The following is a 20,850-nucleotide window of genomic DNA, read 5'->3' on the forward strand; positions in this document are numbered from 1 at the left end:
CGGCCACACTTGGAGTATTGTGTACAGTTCTGGTCACCGCATTATAAGAAGGATGTGGAAGCTTTGGAAAGGGTGCAGAGGAGATTTACTAAGATGTTGCCTGGTATGGAAGGAATGTCTTACGAGGAAAGGCTGAGGGCCTTCAGGCTGTTCTCGTTAGAGAGAAGGTGGTTGAGAGGTGACTTAATAGAGACATACAAGATAATCAGAGGGTTAGATAGGGTGGACAGGGAGAGCCTTCCAAGTATGGGGACGGCAAACATGAGGGGACATAACTTTAAAGTGAGGGGAGATAGGGATAAGACAGATGTCAGAGGTAGTTTCTTTATTCAGAGAGTAGTAAGGGTTTGGAATGCTTTGCCTGCATTGGTGGTAGATTTGCCAAGTTTAAGTGCATTTAAGTCATCATTGGATAGGCAAATGGACGTACATGGAATAGTGTAGGTGGGATGGGCTTCAGATTAGTACGACAGGGCAGCGCAACATCGAGGGCCGAAGGGCCTGGACTGTGCTGTAATGTTCTATGTTCTACATGTATTCTGTTTACTCATTATTTGGTTGACTTCTCTATTAAAGTTTGGAAAAATGACTTAAAAGCAAACCAGCAAAGATGATCAAAGCATTTTAATCATTTTTGGTAATATAAAGGTTAGAAACCACTATTGAAAAGCAGTGTAGCCATTGAGTAAAAAAGTGTAAATTGCCACTTGCTTTTACAATCAAAGTAGGGGGGGTTGTCTACAAATGCTGAGCTACACCATTAAATAGAGGTCAGAGAAAAATGTGTGGCATTAGCACCTGCATTAACTTCAACAAAATAGTTTGTTACTTAACACCGAGATAAATGAGGGAATTATCTTAATTACGCAGTTAAATGCAGCCACCGGTGTAAAGATTCTCTTTATCGTTGTATCTGTTTTCTATACACGCTTGTCCACACTTTTGACATTTCAAAAATCTCAAGTCAACGCATCATAAAAGCCAAGAAAGTTTATCCTTTCATTACATCTTCCTTTTAGAGGTGCAGTGGCACCATTATAGTTGTGAATTTATTATTATTGGAGTGATTTCCATAATGGTGGAATTAGCCCCCTTGCATGTGGCAGTGACGCTAGCTGACCACAACAGGTACAGGAAGCATATGTCATTACTGTGCCGGAACGCATGTATCAGTGATATCTGCAGGCTGGGGATGAGGGCCCTTGGAGGGTGGGGAATTAGGCTGGGAGCTGATGAAACAGAATTTTCCCTCCATGGTGGTGTTTGTGGAATAAGTTTTGTCAGCCACCATTCCTTCACTGTCCAACCTTCTCCTGCCAGGGGATTGCTAAATGCTGATTTGAAGTTAGCAATTTAATTGTTTTCCTTTCTTTACCATTATCTGAGGCAAATTGTACCTCCCCTACCAGGGAAGGTAATTCACTTTAGGCAGAAAATCAAATGGACAGCGATTACTTTGACTCACCTGCTTAATTGGCTAATATGTGAGTCACTGTGCTAACCGTTGCATATTCTTACACTGTTTTTGACATGGAGGGTTTTCTCCCCATGGCCATCAGTCCTCCTGTCATCTCAATTAATAATTTTACCATTTAACGAAACACAAAGAACTATTGCAAGTCCAAGGAGTGGAGCAAACTAGCTGAAGCACCAGAGTTAAGTGGCAAGGCAATGAGTGTGAAACTGTTAAATTTGATGGTCCAGTGACCACGGTAGTTAATTGAGGGCTAATAACTGAGTTGGACTTGAGTTACCAGATGCCCCACAGCAACTCATCTAAACTCCTTAAACAGCAGCAATACACGACCTTGACCACCTGCGATAACAAGAGCAGCAGATGAACCCCTGTCAGCAAGATCCCTCAACATGTCACACACCAACCTGACATAGAAGTATATTTTCCTGCTCCTCGGATGTTGCCTGACCTGCTCTAATCTAGACTCTTGATTTCCAGCATCTGCAGTCCTCACTTTTGCTTAGTATATTGCTGTTTCTACACTGTTGCTGGGTTAAATCCTGAAACTTCCTTCTGAAGTACAATGTGAGTATACCTATACCCAAGGACTGGAGCAGATCAAGAGCCAGCTCACTACCATCTCAATGACAATTAGGGATAGGAAATAAATGTTGGCCCAGCCAGCTGCATCCATTATCCCCAGCAATGAATTAAAAAAATATATTTTGACGACAGGGTGGTGCAAACTATCTTAATACAAAATAAAATAATGAGTAAAATAGATTGAAGTAACAGGCCATCACTGGTTTCATTATTTTTTTAAAAAAGTGTTTATGCATTCAGTTGTGTCTTGCATCAATTTATTGACTTCAAACAATGTTGCTGTAAAATCTGAAACAGATGTTTAATCAGTTTTGTATAAGTGAAAATACTGGTTTTAAAAGATTTACTTGCAGCAAAGAGTACTCTAGCTAAATGTCAGTTGACTATTTTCCCTGCATAAAGTCAGATAATGGGCTATTGTTAATGATTCAAGTGTAAGTTTCACTCCTTTGTGAAGATGAGCACTTTTGCATGAGATTTTGGAAATGATCTTGGTTTCCTTGGTAGTAAAGTCATATCTGTCTTTTAGTAATATTTTGCTTCTGGTGATGTTCCAAATTTTGGTATTTTTGGAGCTTATCTAATACCCGTGGTTACCTGTGATTCTGAATTTATTCACGGTGATGTGAAATAAGTCAGAAGAATTCTAACTCGTAGAAACATATGGTTACACTACTAATTTCCCGTGTGTATTGATTTGAGAGACAGGGATGTAAAAGTCATCCATTTCATATTCTTTTTAAAAACTGCAAGTATCCGAAATCATACAGATATGTAATGTTGCAGCTGTGGTTGAACTAAAATCTTACCCTGAAATGAGTTGATTTATTTTACAGAGCTTTAAGTCTGGTGAGAGTAGACTTGTAAATGTAAGGTTAGAAACCCTAAAATTATCATTATTCAGTCCTAGATCAGTTCATGTGTTTTTACTTAAAATGAGACAGTAACAAACAAAATGCTGAGCTGCCATTGTCTCTGAGATTATTTCAAACTAAAGTTATGTAATTCTGTTTAACTGGGATGTATTTAACCAATGATGAAAATGGTCGTGCTCAGAAGAATGCCAAATGGAACTGATTGTTTTGTCCTTGGCTGATTAGTTTGATTATAAGGCATAGTAATATTTGAAACAATTAGTAATCATTTTTCCGTTCATTATTGGAATTCTAATTCCTGCTGTTGTAAAGGACTATTTGTTCGGTTTTCTCTCACGTTCATTGTATTATAAGCTTCAGTTTGCTTTCGTGAATGCTGACAATATTATTGGACATTGGATTAATGGCATATTGTGTCATCAGATGTGAACAAATGAATTAGAACAGAAGCAGGCCATATGCTGCCCAGAGTCTGGTCTGACTTTCAATAAAATCATAGCTGAATTTGAATTTTGAATTCCACCTTCTCATCTACCCCAATAATTTTTGATTCCCTTTCTTATGAAGAGTCTTAACCTTAAAAGTACTCCTTTTAATTTGACCTCCTTTTCCCTCCACCACCTGAGGCAGAGTATTCAAAAGTTGCACAACCTTTGTTTCTCCAGTAAAATTTTGAGCAAAGTTCAAATATTGTACAACAAATAATCAAGGTTTTGTTTTGAGGTAGAAAACTGGAATTTGAAGATTCTGTGTGTGTGTGTGAGAGATATATAGCCATTTTATAAGTTGATGTTATTTAACAGTGAATTAACTTTTAAAAATTTTTTGATATCTTTCACTAGTTTGTAAGCTAGACAATACCAAAATTGAGGCAACTACAAAGATATCTTGAAGCTGCTGTTATTGATTGAAGGACATTATATTATTATGTGTGGAGTATTTTACATTTTTGTTCATTTGATGCCGCCAGGAAGAGTGGACTCCTATTTTCAGATTGTTCTATAATGATCTCCTATGTAAAAAATTGCACCAACATATCAAATTCCATTATACAGTGTCAAATAGTGTATGTCAAAAGCACAATTGTTATGGTTTGTCTTCAGCCTGCTGCTGGTATGTTTCTATTCTTTCCACAAAGTGGTAATCTATCTGCATGCTCCTGTGTTTAATATAAGAGAAAATGCAAAGGAAGCTACTAGAAAGAAAAGTATCGCATCTCTCATCTGTTCCTTCAAATAAAAATTATATCTAAAAATTAAAACTGCTGTAGGTGTTCACGCTATGCTTTCATTTAGAAATATGTGGGACATTATTGTTCCAGTGCGAGTCAGCCCCTTTCAGGCACATTGATGACCCTTATCAGCTCAGTGTTGTGTTTTAGCCCTAATTTGAAAAGCTTCACCAAGTTTGCTTCCATAGAGTCAAACAGCATGGAAACAGATCCTTTGACCCAACCCGTCCATGCTGACCAGACTTCCTTACTGAAACAATCCCATTTGCCTCCATTTGGTCCTCATGATCTTATAAACCACAATGAGGTCACCCTTCAGCCTCCTACGCTCCACAGAATAATGTTCCAACCTATCCAGTCTTTCTTTATAACTCAAACATTCCAATCTTGGTATCATCCTTGTGCTTCCCAACCATTTGTGCTTTATTCCCTTTTAACTGTGTGCTTTCCCGGCTATCCTTTCAATTTCTTAATCTTTAGACCCATCTCTTGCTTTCGTAATTCCCTCCACCTTCAGCTCCTGATCTGTAAAATCTTGAATCTATGCATATGCCTCTATGGTGACATTTCGTTCCATTTCTGCATCATCTTTTAGATAGACTTCTGCAGCCTTTTGGTCTTCTGACACTGGTCCCTTGCAAATTCTTTCATTTTCTTTACTTCGCTTTGGTCGACAACTTTTAGCTGATCAGCCCCTGTACACTGAATTCCTTTTCCATCTCCTTCCAACTCAACTTCAAAAATTATTCTGGAATCCATTTTGTTCATCCTAGTCTTCAATTATGTTTCCTAATCACTATCTCTAGTTAAATTATTTTCCTCTTATTACTAGCACAGTTCTTTAATGTGCTTTGGAACTATTATTATTGTAGGCTATTGCTATCTTAATGGATAAGTTTAACCCCCAAAAATGGGTGGATGTTAGTTGGGTAGGGAGTGATTTTTCAAAAGAAAATTATAAATCTAAACCCAAACTGCTTCACATCTGCTTAAGTTTTAAACAGATTTGGTAAGACAGAGTTTAGTGGGGCGGGGGGGGTATTGAGGTAGTGGCATATGACCAACCTACTCCCAGGGAGTGAGCTCCATATTTAAATATTTCAATTAGACTCCATGCTCACATTATATGAACATAACTATTAGGAGCAGAAGTAGACCATTTAACCCTTCAAGCTTGCTCTACCATTTAATAAGGTCATGGTTGATCTGCTTTTGTTCCAAATTCCACATTTTCAACAACCTCTGGTAACTATAGACTCTATCTCCACCATATTTTGAGGCAGAGATTTCCAAAGCTGTGCAATCCTCGCGAAAAGAAACTTTCTCATCTCTGTCCTAAAAGAGTGAATCCCCAGTTCTGGACTCACTCAAGAGTTAACATTCTTTCCATGTCCACCTTATCAAAACCATTCAAGGTCTCTATAAACTTAAATTATCCTTAAACCTATTGAAATCAAGGGCATACTATCCAATCTTTTCTAAAAAAAAAAAGCAACCCATGCATTCCAGATATGAATGTAGTAACATTTCTTTGAACCTCCTCCAGTGCATTTATATCCTTCCTTAAATAAGAAGACCAAAATTGCATGTAGTGTGTGGTCTTATGAATGCCCTGTAAAATGTCCTTATTTTTATGCTTAGTTCCTCTCCTAATAAAGGATAGTTTTCCAATAGTCTTAATCACTTGTTGTGCCTGCATCCTAACTTGTTGTGACTTTGCATGATAACCTTTTGGACTTCAATTCTGCAGTTGACCTCCATATCTATAATTTTTTTTCCAACCAAGGAACAACTTCATGTTTTCCTAAATTATACTCCAAGGTTGTAGACAGATATAGAGGTTGTTATGTTCATGACATTCTTTCTTCCCTATCTTTGTGTCACTTGTGAATTTAACCACCATGTCTTCATCCCCATCATCTCAGTCATTGACTTACATCATAAAAACTTGAGAACCTTACACAATCCTCTGCAGGACCCCACTTGTCATTTGCTGCCAAACTGAAAAAGACTGATTGTATGCATGCCTTCTGTTTTCTGCCAGCCAGCCAATCCTTAGTCTATGTTCATATATTATTTCCTGCCCCATGAGCTCCTTTTTCACACAACAAACGTTTTATGTGGCACTTCGTCAAATGCATTCCAGAAATCCAAGTAAAAGACACTAGGCTCCTCATTAACCACAGTGCATAATCATAGAATCAGGCAACATAGAAACAGACCCTTCAGTTCAACTCATCTGCGCTGACCAGACATCCCAATCTGACTGAGTTCTGTTTGCCAGCATTTGACTCATATTGCTCTAAACTATTCCTATACATATGCCCATCCAGATACCTTTTAAATGTTGTAATTGTACCTGGCTCCACCACTTCCTTCCATAAATGCAGCACCCACTGCTTGAAGACCTTACCCCTCATGTCCTTTTTAAATCTTTCCTCTCTCACCTTAAACCTATATCTTCTAGATTTGGACTCCACTACCCTAGGAAAAAGACCATGTCTATTTACCTTATCCAAGCCCCTCATGATTTTAGAATGAGGTCACTCCTCCGCTTCTGATGCTCCAGGGAGAAAGATCTCAAACTATTCAGCCTCTCCATATAACTCAAACTCCTCAGTCCTGGCAACATTCTTGTAAATCTTTTCTGCACCCTCTCAAGTTTAATAACATCCTCCCTATAGAAGGCAACTGGAATTGAATGCAGTATTCTAAAATTAGCCTGACCAATGTCCTGTACAGCCGCAGTATGACGTCCCAACTTCTATGCTCAATGTTCTGACCAATGAAGGTAAGCATGCCAAGCACCTCCTTCACCACCCTAATTACCTGAAACTCCACTTTCAAGGGACAATGCACCCTCTACACTAGGTCTCTTTGTTTGGCAAGACTCCCCAAGGCATTTCCATTAATTTTGAGTCCTGCCCTGGTTTGCCTTACCAAAATTCACCACCTCACATTTATCTAAATTAAACTGCATCTGTCATTCCACGGCCCATCTGTTCAAGGTCCCATTGTACTCTGAGATAAACTTCTTCAGTGTCCCCTAAACCTATTTTCAAGACACCTGCAAACTTATTAACCATGCCTCCTATATCCACATCTAAATCATCTTTATAAATGAAGAAAAGCAATTGACCCAGTGTTGATTCTAGTGGCACATTGCTGGTCACAGGCCTCCAGTCTTAAAAGCAACTCTCTACTATGACCCTTTGTCTCCTACCTTTAAGCCAATTATGTATCCAATTAGCTAGCTCTCCCAGATCCCATGTGATCTAACCTTACTAACCAGTTTACTATGTGGAACCTTTTCAAATGCTTTGTGGAGGTCCATATAGACAATGTCTGTATTCATCAATCTTTGTCACCTCTTCAAAAAAACTCAATCAAGTTAGTGAGACATGATTTCCCACTCACAAAGCTAATCAGTCATTGGCTTTCCAAATGTATGTAAATGCTGTCCTTCAGATTCCCCACCGACACCCTACCAACCATTGACACAAGGCTCACTGGTCTGTAGTACCCTGACTTATCCTTTCTTAAAGAATGGCATCACATTAGCCAACCTCCAGTCTTCCAGCACCTGCCTTGTGACTGTCAATGATACAAGTATCTCAGTAAAGGGCCTCAGCAATCTCCTCCCTAGCTTCCCACAAAATTCTAGGAAGCACTTCATCAGGTCCTGGAGATTTATCTACCTTTATGCACCATGCTGACTCATCCTGATTACAGGAAGTTTTTTCCCAGGTGCTCAGTTATAACCTCCTCGATTCTGATGCCTTTCTCGTTACACATGACAAGATAACTGGCATATAATTTTATGTTTTTCTGCTTCCCTCCTTTCTTTCTTTCAGCTTTAACATTGCAATCTTAACCACAGCTCATATTTCTTTATTGGGCAGGAAATGCTCATAATGGTTCCCTTGTTACAATGTCTTGCACCTCTGGACCCACGTTTTGTTTATTTACTTTGACCACAATTTTGGCTTGAACTATCATCCCTTTGGTTATTTAATTGCTTCTACCCTCTGCTTCTTCAAATGCCTTCTCTTTTGTTCATTAAAATACATAATGTCACTAATATTCACTAGGGTAACTTCATAGACTGAACATTTATTTCAGTCTATGCTACAACAAGCTTTGACCCTGTTCAGCCAAGTTTGCGAAGTGGGGAGGCATAAAATATTTGTTTAATCCAATGCTCGTGAAGTGACTTATTCTCAGCAACGCTGTACTATCAACTGTACCAGCTGTGTCAGTTGGTTTTCCAGCACTCACTATTCATTGGATTAATACATTCCGATTTGACCTAAGGTATTGCAGTTTTCTTTCTTAAAACACACATTCTGAAATTTGACATGGCTTCAGTCCTGACTGCTGTATTTGAGAGTGTGTACCTGGCTGACGATGTGAGTTGCTAACCGTGTCTCTTTTTTTTCACTCTCTCACTCTTGCACCTGCTGTCTATCTCTTGCCCTTTGGATGTTCTCTGACCTGCTGAACGTTTCCAGCATTTTTGTTTTAATTTAGAGTCATAGAGACATAGAGATGTACAGCATGGAAACAGACCCTTCTGTCCAACCCGTCCATGCCGACCAGATATCTCAACCCAATCTAGTCCCATCTGACAGCACCCGGCCTATATCCCTCCAAACCCTTCCTATTCATATACCCATCCAAATGCCTCGTAAATGTTGCAATTGTACCAGCCTCCATCACATCCTCTGGCAGCTCGTGCCATACACGTACCACCCTCTGCGTGAAAAAGTTGCCCCTTAGGTCTCTTTTATATCTTTCCCCTCTCACCCTAAACCTTTGCCCTCTAGTTCTGGACTCCCCGACTCCAGAGAAAAGACTTTGCCTATTTATCCTAACCATGCCCTCATAATTTTGTAAACCCCTATAAGGTCTCCTCTCAGCCTCCAACGCTTTAGGGAAACCAGCCCCAGCCTGTTCAGCCTCTCCCTGTAGCTCAGATCCTCCAACCCTGGCAACATCCTTGCAAATTTTTTCTGAACCCTTTCAAGTTTCGCAACATCTTTCCGGTAGGAAGGAGACCAGAATTGCACGCAATATTCCAACAGTGGCCTAACCAATGTCCTGTACAGCCGCAACATGACCTCCCAACTCCTGTACTCAATACTCTGACCAATAAGCGAAAGCATACCAAATGCCGCCTTCACTATCCTATCTACATGCGACTCCACATTCAAGGAGCTATGAACCTGCACTCCAAGGTCTCTTTGTTCAGCAACATTCCCTAGGACCTTACCATTAAGTGTAGAAGTCCTGCTAAGATTTGCTTTCCCAAAATGCAGCACCTCGCATTTATCTGAATTAAACTCCATCTGCCACTTCTCAGCCCGTTGGCCCATCTGGTCCAGATTCTATTGTAATCTGAGGTAACCCTCTTCGCTGTCCACTACACCTCCAATTTTGGTGTCATCTGCAAACTTACTAACTGTACCTCTTATGCTCGCATCCAAATCATTTATATAAATGACAAAAAGTAGAGGGCCCAGCACCGATCCTTGTGGCACTCCACTGGTCACAGGCCTCCAGTCTGAAAAACAACCCTCCACCACCACCCTCTGTCTTCTACCTTTCAGTGATAAAGGGGAGCTCCACTTCTTCACTGGTTGTTTTTTTAATGTCAGGAGAGATTAAATGGAAGTCTTATCTATAATCTTAAACACAATTACGAAAAATAGACAAGTTTTTAGACCTTCCCTTTTAATTAAGCTGTTTTTTCTGACTTCACAAATGGAGTTAAACCTGTCTCTCAGAGATGATCCTGCAACTTTTTTTGAACTGCATTAAAATGCCTGATTGCAAGCATAATGAGTTGTAGTCATTTTCTAACTAACAGAGATGTTGCTACATACCTCTGGAGTAGATGGGACTTGAATCAGACCTTCTGATCCATAGGTGGGCATACTACTTGGGTACCACAAGTGCTCCTCATAATGATAAAAATCACACAACACCAGGTTATAGTCCAACAGGTTTAATTGGAAGCACTAGCTTTCGGAGCGCCGCTCCTTCATCAGGTGGTTGTGACAAAGCTAGTGCTCCCAATTAAATCTGTTGGACTATAACCTGGTGTTGTGTGATTTTTAACTTTGTACACACCAGTCCAACCCCGGCATCTCTAAATCATGACTATCCTCATAATGAGTTATATAGTTAACTTTATTCAGTATGCACCTATTACTGTTTCCCAGAGCACAAAAGCATACAGAAAATCTTGAAGTTTGAAGCATGTACTCGCATTTTCACAAGTTTGAAAACAAAATGAAAATTAAGAATTATCTAATTTTGTGAGAGTGTTCTTTTCTTGAATTCATTGACTGCGAGAAGCAGTTAATCCTTTTCTTAAACTGATGAAGATATTTGATTTCATGTTCTTGATTATAGCATTGAAAATGAAGTAAGGCTGCAGTTGCCTGAAACGATTGAAATGTTAATGCATTTCGGTAGTACTTGCCAACTGCAATAGACTGTTTAAAGTATTTTAATAAGCATGACTGTCTCCTGGCATAACACAAGCAACAAAGAAAACTGAGTTTTTATTTCATTGAAAAGTTATTATAATTTTGTTCATTGAGTTTCATTGAATTTAACTTCCAGGCATGTGAATTTTAATCTGTCAGCTCTTCGCCCCAAGAAAACATCCAAAACTTCAATAAAATCTGAACAACATTTTTGCAGTTATTTTACTTCCTCGTTTATGGATGGTTCATCTAGCTGTTGAAAGGTTATTGAAATCAGCCAAAACGATTCTTCACTGACTCCAACTCTGGCACAAAGCTTAATGAGCACGTGAAATTTTTGATTTTGTCCACATTTATCTGCAGAGAAACACCCTTCAGCCATCCAAATTTGGTGTGAATCTATTGTATACATTATAAGGACATTTACTGTAAGGATGCTATGTGAGATGATTACAGGCATGGTGGTTGTTGTGATAGTTTGAGATAATGAATTCAGAGTATTACTCCAGTCCATTGCTGCATTGGAGTATTGGCTCAAGAGAGTTTAATTTTAATAATGTATTAGTTTACCCTGCAGCATTTTGGCATCTGTAGTCTAAATGCGATTAATGAAACCATGTGATTGGTTTTCTTCCCTGTGGGAAGTGGCTAGCACCTCCTCCTTGGCATACCATAATTAGTAACTTACCATTTGGGGGATTGCAGATATGATGCCACGTCTTATCACTTTGCTATATGACTACATCATGTTGCTAATGAGCTTCTGCATTTTCTAAATTGTAGCTATAATGGTGCTTTGTCAGCAGTCTTGGCCAGAGTTTTGGAAACTGTGTTGATCTTTGCAATACTGAAGAACTGGAAAATGGAACTTGACCCATAGGAGCAAAAGCTGCTGCAGCTTTCTTCTGGCTTTTCTCATCAATTTCCTTTACTCGGTTCCTGATTGCTTTTCCCACTCTTCACTACTGTTGCTATGTACCAAGCTATTCTGTCTAACTTTCCCATTGCAGCTCGAAGGTTCCAGTCTTGTGTGCTGCCAAGTTATAAAATGAAGGGTTGGGGGTGAGAATTGTAGTCTAAAGGTCGAGTGATATGATTTAGCCCACACACTACTTAACATAGCGAAACGGTCGCAAATTGATACAGTTTAACAAGTTATTTTTATGAAGCTGCAACTGAGAGTGTAAAACTGAATAATTTGATTAGCAGTGCAGAGTTGCACATTTGGGAAGTGGAAATTGTTGTTCAGAAATTTAAGAGCATCAATTAATATAATACCTGTTCTGGGGAATCAGTATTATATCAGTGCAGGTGACATTATGATGACCGTAAAAAAAATAATGACAGCCCCTTGATTGACATTCTTAACTAAGTGTAGCAGCTTAAACCGTCTGTTGGTAACATGGCATTCTGTCCTGTCCTGCGACATTTGAATTCTAGCCATGAAATCAATGAAGGTAGCCATTAATAATTATTAAGAGGAATAAAAATTATTGATAAGCTTTATCTATTATTTAATAATATTGCTTTCGGAAAGTAGTTGTCCATTTCATTGAACAGTTTTACTTGCCGAAAGGAGCATTTTTTAAAAACAATGTTTATAGCTCATATTTTTAACAAGTTTTAAAATTTTACCTATCAGAATTTAAATGAAACCCTTTACATGTAATCTTTATTGGTTACACAAGATGTGCATTCTGCCAATTACAGTTGAAAAAAATAATTGACATAGCACCTACAGGCATTTTGATTCGTATTATTGTTTGGTGGATATAGTTTGAGCCTGAGTCTTTATTTAATTAAACATTAATGAGAAGTGATTGCTGAGAATATTTATGTGTAACTTTTTTTCCAATCAAGATGAACAAGCAGTGCTAACTGATTTCTGTAACTTCTGATATCTTGAATTCTGTAACTTTCTATTAGGGAAAACCTGATAATAGTTTTCAGATTTATAGAGTTACTTACGTTGTTTAAAAATCCTTTCATGGGATGGGTTGTTGGAAGATAGGCTAGTTGTGTTGTGGAGGTTTTAAACTAGCTTGTCGGGGGAATGGGATGCCAAGGGTGAATTTGGATAGATTAAAAGCAAAGGTAATCCTTGGAAAGTAGAAAAGCTGTAGCAGAGTGGAAAGCAGCAGAAACAAATCAGAGCTTCAAATTGCACAATAGTGTAAAAAAGTAGAATTGAAAACAATCTACCTGAATGCAGCATTCACAGTAGCATAGATGAGTTGGTAGTGGTAGTAGAATGAAAAGGGTATTGTTTAATTGCCATTGTGAAGACCTTGCTGTAGGGTGATCAAGTCTTGGAAGGTGAATGTTAAAGAATAGTCGAACTTCAAGAGGGATGAAAGGTGATGTGTTAGTGGTGGCAGTGATTGACAGGGACAGTGAATCAGTGAGGGAAGAACAAAATGTAGAATCTCGAGTGAAATGAAGGTCAGTAAACATAAACAGTAGTGGTTTACATACCATGGAACAGTTTTGGTATTGTAGGGTATACATGGTATACATCAAGAAATTAGAGATGCATGGAGGAAAGCGAATGCATTATCATGGGTGACTTCCATTGACATGTACACTGGGCAAATCTAAAGAGCATCAAGGCTGTGGAAGAAAAACTCTTGGAATTTGTTTGAAATGGTCTTCTGGAGCAATAAATTGAGGAACCATGGAGGGCATAGGCCATTGTAAATCTCGCATTAAAGAATGACTAAGAGCTTATGATGGTGAGGCAATGGCGTAGTGGTAATGACATTGGACCAGTAATCCAGAGCCTCGGCTAATGTTCTGGGAACATGGATTTGCATCGCAGTATGGCAGATTGTTAAATTTGAAATCCACACGTTCTGAAATTAGAAGTTAATCTAATTGCTGTCCCTGTCATTTATTGCTGAAAACATTTGGCCCATTAATAACCTTTCTGAAAAAATGTCTGCCATTACCTGTTCTGGCATGCATGTAACTCCAGTTCCACGACAGTGCAGTTGACTCTTAACTGCCCTCTGAGCAATTAGGGATGGGCAATAAATGTTGTACTAACCAGTGACAACCTCATCTCATCATTGGATAATTTTAAAAAATCTTGTTTTATAAGGAGCTTTAGGGAATAGTGACCATAGTATGATTGAATTTTCAAGTAGTCCAAACGTAGCATCTTAAAAATAAACCTGGGCAATTTTGAAGGTATAAAGAAGAAGTTGCATATAGTGGATTAGAAAAATAAATTTAAAAGTTTGGCAGTAGATAGGCCATGGCTAGCATTTTTTTAAAAACTGCTTGGTTTTCAAAAGGCAAAAATATTCTACAGGAAAAGCAGAGAGCCATGTCTAAATTTAAACTAAAGATAGTATTTGATCAAAGTGCTGGCTGGAGAGATAGTTGATACATTGGTGATCATCTTGCAAAATTCAATGAATTCGAAAGCAGTGTCTGAAGATGGGGAGGTTGCAAATGTAACCCACTGTTTAAGAAAAGAGGGTACATTAAAACAGAATATACAGATCTGTTAGCCTGATGTTAGTAGTCAGGAAATTATTAGGATCTATTATAAAGGATGTGATTAGAGGATACTTAGAAAATAATTGTCTGATTGGATAGAATCCACATGGATTTATGAAGGTGAAATCATTGTTTGGACACCTGGTAGAATGTTTTGAGGATGTTACGAGTCTCCAACATAATCATTTATCATAGTGAAATGAAGGGAAACGTCTTCACTTGGAGGGTGGTGGATCTTTAGATTCTGTATCTGAGGAGGTTGTGGGATTTCATTCATTAAGTTCAAGATATATTTATAGATTTACTGATAGTTATTGATGATAGCAAGGGATATGGGAATAGTGCATGGATATGATTAGTCATTATCTAGAATGATGAAACAGGTTCGAGAACTGAATGGCCAAGTCCTGCTGTTGTGTGGGGTCTGCACCATCCCTAATAGATCTTGAGAAGCTTTAAATGCTCTGGTTATTTGGGATAGTTATATGCCCATTTGGCATGTTTCTGGTTTGAGGAAGCAACGGATTGGAGATTTAAGTAGTAGTCAAATTTGATGGTCAACTTTTGAGTCATCAGCCTTGTGGAATTTTAATGTCTGGGATGTGGCTGGCCAATTTTTATTTTGGTAATGGGCATTTTAGACTTTCTGTAAACAGTATTTTAAAAGAAAATGAGTTAAAATTATATCTCTTTTCTGGTCTCTACCCCAAATAATAGCCATCAATACACAAAGTAAGTTGGGCATTTGTGAAAGCCCTCTGCTATCTTGAGTGATTATTATTAAAAAATATGTGTGGGTGTTACAGATTGATTATTAAAATTCTCGTCAAGTTAAAGCATGTGTAACTAAATTATACTATTGCATGCTGCAGGTTTCCCACTATCTGTAATAGTTTCCAATTATTCAGACTAGCAATTCTAAGATTATAGTTGGAATAAGTTATTGTTTCCTCAGTTTTTTCAGACTTGCAAAAGTTTGTACGCATAAGCATAATAATGTGCTTGAATGTTAAATCCCTGACCAGAAGTAGATTTTCTGCGGGGATCAAACTATGAGATAATTGTCAAGTGGTGCCCATAGATTTTATATCAAATATATGCAGCAGTACTCCCTTCTTCAGAGTTAATAGTTAAGAACCGTGCTTAGTGTTTTGTGTAATATTATTTATGGGCAGAGTCTGACCAGAAAATATTTCAGCAGTGTAAATCTGATTATAATTCTGCTTAAAATTGAAAAAATGGTTTCTTTTTTTTTTGTTTTGTTTTACAGTTCAATACCAAATGGAAATGATGAGGAGCTTGCGTCATGTTAACATAGACCACCTCCATGTTGGCTGGTACCAGTCAACCTACTATGGCTCTTTCGTCAGCCGAGCTCTGTTGGACTCCCAGTTTAGTTACCAACACGCAATTGAAGAGTCTGTGGTCCTCATCTATGGTCAGTGACGTTTTCCTATTCATTTCTTCTTCACTGTTTACCTGGCAGTGCTGCCTGGCAGTCCCTCTCAGTAAATACCAGCCCAGTGTCTGCCTCAGCCCCAGCAGCAGTTCAGTCTAGACAGGGTTTCCTTCTTTCTGTTTATTTTTCTTGCTATCAGAGCCCTGATGTGTACATTCTGGAATGCTGAAGTTGCTGCTTCAATTTTTTTTCATTCCTCTTCCCCCTTGTTGATGGCGGGTGGAACAGGACCAGATGTCTAACAAAAACTGATTGCTTGAGTCTGGCTCAGTACGTGACCTTACAGTTATGACACATTTTGCCAGATTGCGCCTCTGACAGGCGCTCACAAAACGTAGACTGTTCTTAGCACAAAGATTTTCTTTTTTCTGCCCATTTAGTGGCGTTTCCTTTACTCACTAAACCAGATGTTCTGTGCAGTATCATAGCTGTAGGTAAAACATCTTTATTGCCTTCCCCAAGCTCACTGTTTGCCATAGCTGGCAGGCTGTTACAAAGTTTCCAACCGAGAAGTAAATGTTACATCCTGAATATCTGTCAGAAAAAATACTAATGAGCACGATTAATCTTTGGGTAACACAAAAATTGTTTCAGTATGTTAACAATCGGATTACAGTTGAAAAGCTGTTAAAATATACTTTATTCATTGGAATTTTTTTAACATTTCCTCCTGAATTTTCCAATTTTATCAAATTTTTAGTTCTATATAATTGTGTAGGAATTTGTTTTGTTTCTGTTCAGATTTTCATTTATTTGAAAATACTTAGTATGTTATTTCAAGCTTGGCAAATATAATTAATATGGAAATAAAACCCATGTACCTTGAAGATGGTGCTGTTGAAATATGACTAAACCCAAATCTTTTTTCAGAAGAAAACTGCATCAGTTTCATCTCTTCAAGCACGAAACTGAAATTACGTTAAGTAACTTGATTTCACTGGAAGCATTTTGAAGTTCTTGCATCTGGGTTGAAACTACTCTTTGTATGAAATCTACCAATGCACTTAAGTCTGTGCAGTTTGCCTGACAAGAATAGGAGCACCAATTTTCCACATCATGCATTTTATGAGTAAATAGCAAGCTAAGGAAACTGGAGTTACCACAAGTTTCTCTTCAATAACTCCCTATAGGTTGTCTGTCCATGCTTCCTATTCAGAGAATGTTGCTTAAAACTGATTGGACAAAGGCCAGATATGTCACTTATAGAGTCCTAGAGGTGTACAGCACGGAAATTCCAAGACATTTGTAGATAATACGTTCCCTTTGAATGTTTACTAGTACTAGATACTTTTTCCCCACATTTTCTGGACACTGTCATCTTTAAACATTCCCAGGTCTGTCTGATTTAGCATGATTTAAATAGAACTTAAAGTTCTCTTTACTCTGTCCCAACAATGTACCTCGCACTGCCCTCAAGAGCACAGGTTTTCCATTCCCCTCACAAATATAGATGTTTGAGAATCAGGTTCTCTCCCCAAGGCGGTTTTTTTGTTTTTTCAGACTCATTCCAGTTTATAGTTCAAGAAAATGTCTGGAGTTTGACTTGACTGACCAAGAATGTAAAACATAACCCCTGGATATTGGTATTCTATCAAAACAACTTATTCCATCAGTACAAGAGCTCATATTTAGACAAAGTTTAGTTTTCCCAACAAGTGTACAAAGATTACTGCAATGAGATATAGGATCCTTATATGCAGCATTTTTATTAATTCATAAATTTGAGAGTGTAGTTATTGCCCTTGACAAAGTGATCTTTAGTCTTGAATCATTGCAGCTCATCTGATCGTCTCATAGTGGTGATTACATAGAATGGGGGAGGGGTGTTCCAGGATTTGGGCCCAATAACAATGAAGAAAAGGTGATATATTTCTGCGTGAGGATTGTGTATACCTGGGAAGAAAATGCAGAACTACTGATGTAATAATGTGACTGTTGCCTTTTGTAAAAATAGGTTTTGGCAATGATGTTGATTGAAGGTGTCTTGGCAAGATGCTACATCATCTAGATTTTGCACTCCAGATGTGCTGGTGATGAAGTGAATGAATATTTAAGTCATGATTGAATGAATATTTAAGTCATCTTGGCTATTGTTGTATATTTTACTCATCAGGCATGTGGACAGTGTTCTATCATGCACTGATGTTAATTGTTATTTATTCCTTAGTTTCACCAACACACATTATCAAGTTGTTGTTTGTGAAATCTTACTGAATGAAAATAGCCTTTTGCCTTTTTTTAACAGAACTTCATTGACTATTAAGTATTTTGGGATGTGTTGAGGTTGGAGAGCCACTGCATAAGTGCATCTTCCCTTGTCGAATATGGGCAAGTTTTGTCAAGTCAATGTTGGCTGGTCCAATTAAATTTCAGGTTAATGGTTTGAATTAATATTGTAGGCAATTCAGTGCTAGATGTCATAAGGAACTTGTTCATTCTCTCACTGGAGATGGTCATTGTTTGTCATGCACATTGCTTGCCACTTATCAGTCAAGTCTGAATCTTGTCCTGGTCTTTATGCATTTGGGCATAATTTTATTTGTGATTTAAGAGATGAATGACATTGTGCAATTTCCAGTTGTCTGCAGACATCCTAACTTCTGGGCTGGGCTTAGGACACTGATGTGAAAAATACTTGTCGTGTTATTCCTGGTCTTAGACAGAAACAATTGGTCTGCAGCAACCACAATAATCTTCCTTTGAGCGAGAGATAATTCCAGGGAGTGGAACGCTTGCCATGATTTTTATTTGCTTCAATTTTTTTTTAGCCTTCTTGATGCCACACTGTATTAAACATTGCCTCGATGTCAAGGACAGTTACTGTCACCTCACCTTCTGTTCATCTCTTTTGTCCATATTTACACTACAGCTCAGTAGCCCAGGCAAAACCCAAACTGAGCATCAGTGAGCAGGTTATTGGTAAATAAATGCCGCTTAATAGTTATTGTCAGAGATCCTCTTCTCTAAGTTTACTGATGATAGAGTGTACGTTGATGGGGCAGTGATTGACTGTTGGATTTGACCTAGATTTTGTGAACTGGATACATTTGGGTAATTTTCTACTTTGGCTGATTGATGCAAGAGTTTCAGTACCTGTGTGGCTTGGTCAGAGATGCAACTCATTCTGGAGTTTTTAACACAGCAACCAGGGTGTTACAAGGCCAGTAAACTTTGCTGTTCACAGCACAGTCTTTCTTGATGTCATATGGAGTGACTGAAAATGGCTAAAGACCAGGTTTTTGTAAGGCTCAAAAAGGCTAAGTTAGATCATCCGTTGAACACATCAAACTGAAAATGGCAACAAACACTTCAGTCTTGTCTTTAGGACCACTGTGCTGACTGCCATCATTATTGAGGTGATGGTCCTGAAAAAGTTAATGTTGAAGACAGCATTAAGCTCCACCCAATGTGTATAGCAAAGCAGAACGTCTTAAGATCTTGTAAGTTGAAATCTTCATAACAGTTCTAACATCCTAATATAATTTTCCCTGATTACTGTTATCCAATAGGTGACATATAGTTTAAAACAAGATCCTCCTCTTGTAAAGACTGCAGTGATTAAGATGCTAGTGATTTTTCTCAAGGCTGTATTCCAAACAAGGCCTTTGACTTAGTCAAGGAAAGAGGATGGTGACAACAAACTACCTCAACACAAAGTTTGATTGACCTGAGAATACTGTCAGCGAACGCTTCCATTAGATTCCATTAAATTGCGATTATGCTCCTAACTATTGTTTTGAATAGATGCATCTCTAATAGATTGGTGAGGAAAGGTTTTTCACGCTTTGTTGATGTTCTCACTGCTTGCTTTCAAGGTTTTTCTCTTAGTTTCTTCCTGTTGTAAGATGACAGACCTAAAACTTCAAAGTTGCTCCTGTTTCCACAGATGCAGCCTATCCTTTGTGTACTTTGAATATTTTCTGACCATAATTTGTCCTCTTCATTATGAGGCAAGGTTATCCCATGTCTTATTTCATTGTGTCTTTGTTTTGTCAGTTATCCTGTAACTGGAGAAGTCTAATAGTGGAGCAGTCAATATGACTGACACCACAGTCTTAACTTTTTATGTTATGTTGACATGATATCATTTGAATGATTTTTCTACTAAATGTATGCAGTTTTATCAATAAACTTCTTTTCTGTCCTTTATATTTCAGATCCCCTTAAAACTGCACAAGGCTCCCTTTCACTGAAGGCATACAGATTGACTCCAAAATTAATGGAAGTTTGTAAGGAGAAAGATTTCACACCTGAAGGGTATGTTTGTCCACAGAGAATAATTAAAGAAAAGCTTAAATAAAGTAAAAATACTGTGGATACTGGACATCTGGAATAAAATGAGAAAATGTGAGAGAAACTCAGTACGTCCAGCAGCATCTGTGGAGAGAAAATAGAATTTTCTCCGGCACTTTTTCATTTTATTGAAGAAAAGTGTCTGACCCAAAAATTTAGCACTCATTTTGAAATCTATTTATCTATCTATTCTGGAAGCACCCTATTAAAGACAATAAGACCTTAAGCAGGAAAGCAGTGGACCGTTTGGCCCCTTGAGACTGTTCTGCTATTCAATAGGATCATGACTGATCCAACATTCTTCATGTCCACTTTTCTGTCCTTTCCTGGTAAACCGTGATTCTGCTACTGATCAATAATCAATCTATCTCAGCCTTAAATATGCACAAGGACTCTACCCCTGCTCCTTTCTTTGGCAAGGAGTTCTGAAAACACAAAACTCTCCTCTAAGAGAAGAAATTCCTCCTCATCTTAGTCTTAAATTGGCATCCCTTTATTCTGAGACTATGGTCTTCTGCTCCGGGACTCTCCCATGAATGTAAATATCCTCTCGGCATTTACCCTGTGAAGCTCCTTAAGAATCCTACGTATTTCAGTGAGATCACCTCTCATTATTCTAAACTCCAGTAAGTAGAGTGCCAACTTATTCAGCTTTGCTGAATGTCATTAAGACAATCCTCCCATATCAGGAGTCATTCTAGGGAACCTTCTTCGAACTGCTTCCAATGAATGGTACCTTTTCTTAAGTAAATGAACCTAAACTGTTCACAGTACTGCAAATGTGGCCTCAGATGCATCTTGTACAATTGAAGTAAAGCTTCCCTACTCTTGTATATTCCAACTCTTTTGAGATAAGAGTCAACATTCCATTAGCCTTCCTCATTACCTGCTACACCTGTGTGCTAGCTTTCTGTGTTTCGCGCATAAGGTAATTT

The 20,850-nt window shown here is 38.2% G+C and overlaps 1 protein-coding gene across 1 annotated transcript in view; it reads left to right on the top strand.

Annotated features, from left to right (window-relative positions):
• The window catches only part of eif3hb (eukaryotic translation initiation factor 3, subunit H, b), a 113,289-nt gene that overhangs the window by 39,944 nt on the left and 52,495 nt on the right, over nucleotides 1-20,850 (top strand). The window contains exons 3-4 of the mRNA XM_043688999.1: nucleotides 15,434-15,601; nucleotides 19,780-19,879. Of these exons, the coding sequence (XP_043544934.1) occupies nucleotides 15,434-15,601; nucleotides 19,780-19,879 (268 nt within the window). The remainder of the gene's footprint in view (nucleotides 1-15,433; nucleotides 15,602-19,779; nucleotides 19,880-20,850) is intronic.

Source organism: Chiloscyllium plagiosum, chromosome 4, assembly GCF_004010195.1.
Source record: "Chiloscyllium plagiosum isolate BGI_BamShark_2017 chromosome 4, ASM401019v2, whole genome shotgun sequence".
Taxonomy (NCBI): Eukaryota; Metazoa; Chordata; class Chondrichthyes; order Orectolobiformes; family Hemiscylliidae; genus Chiloscyllium; species Chiloscyllium plagiosum.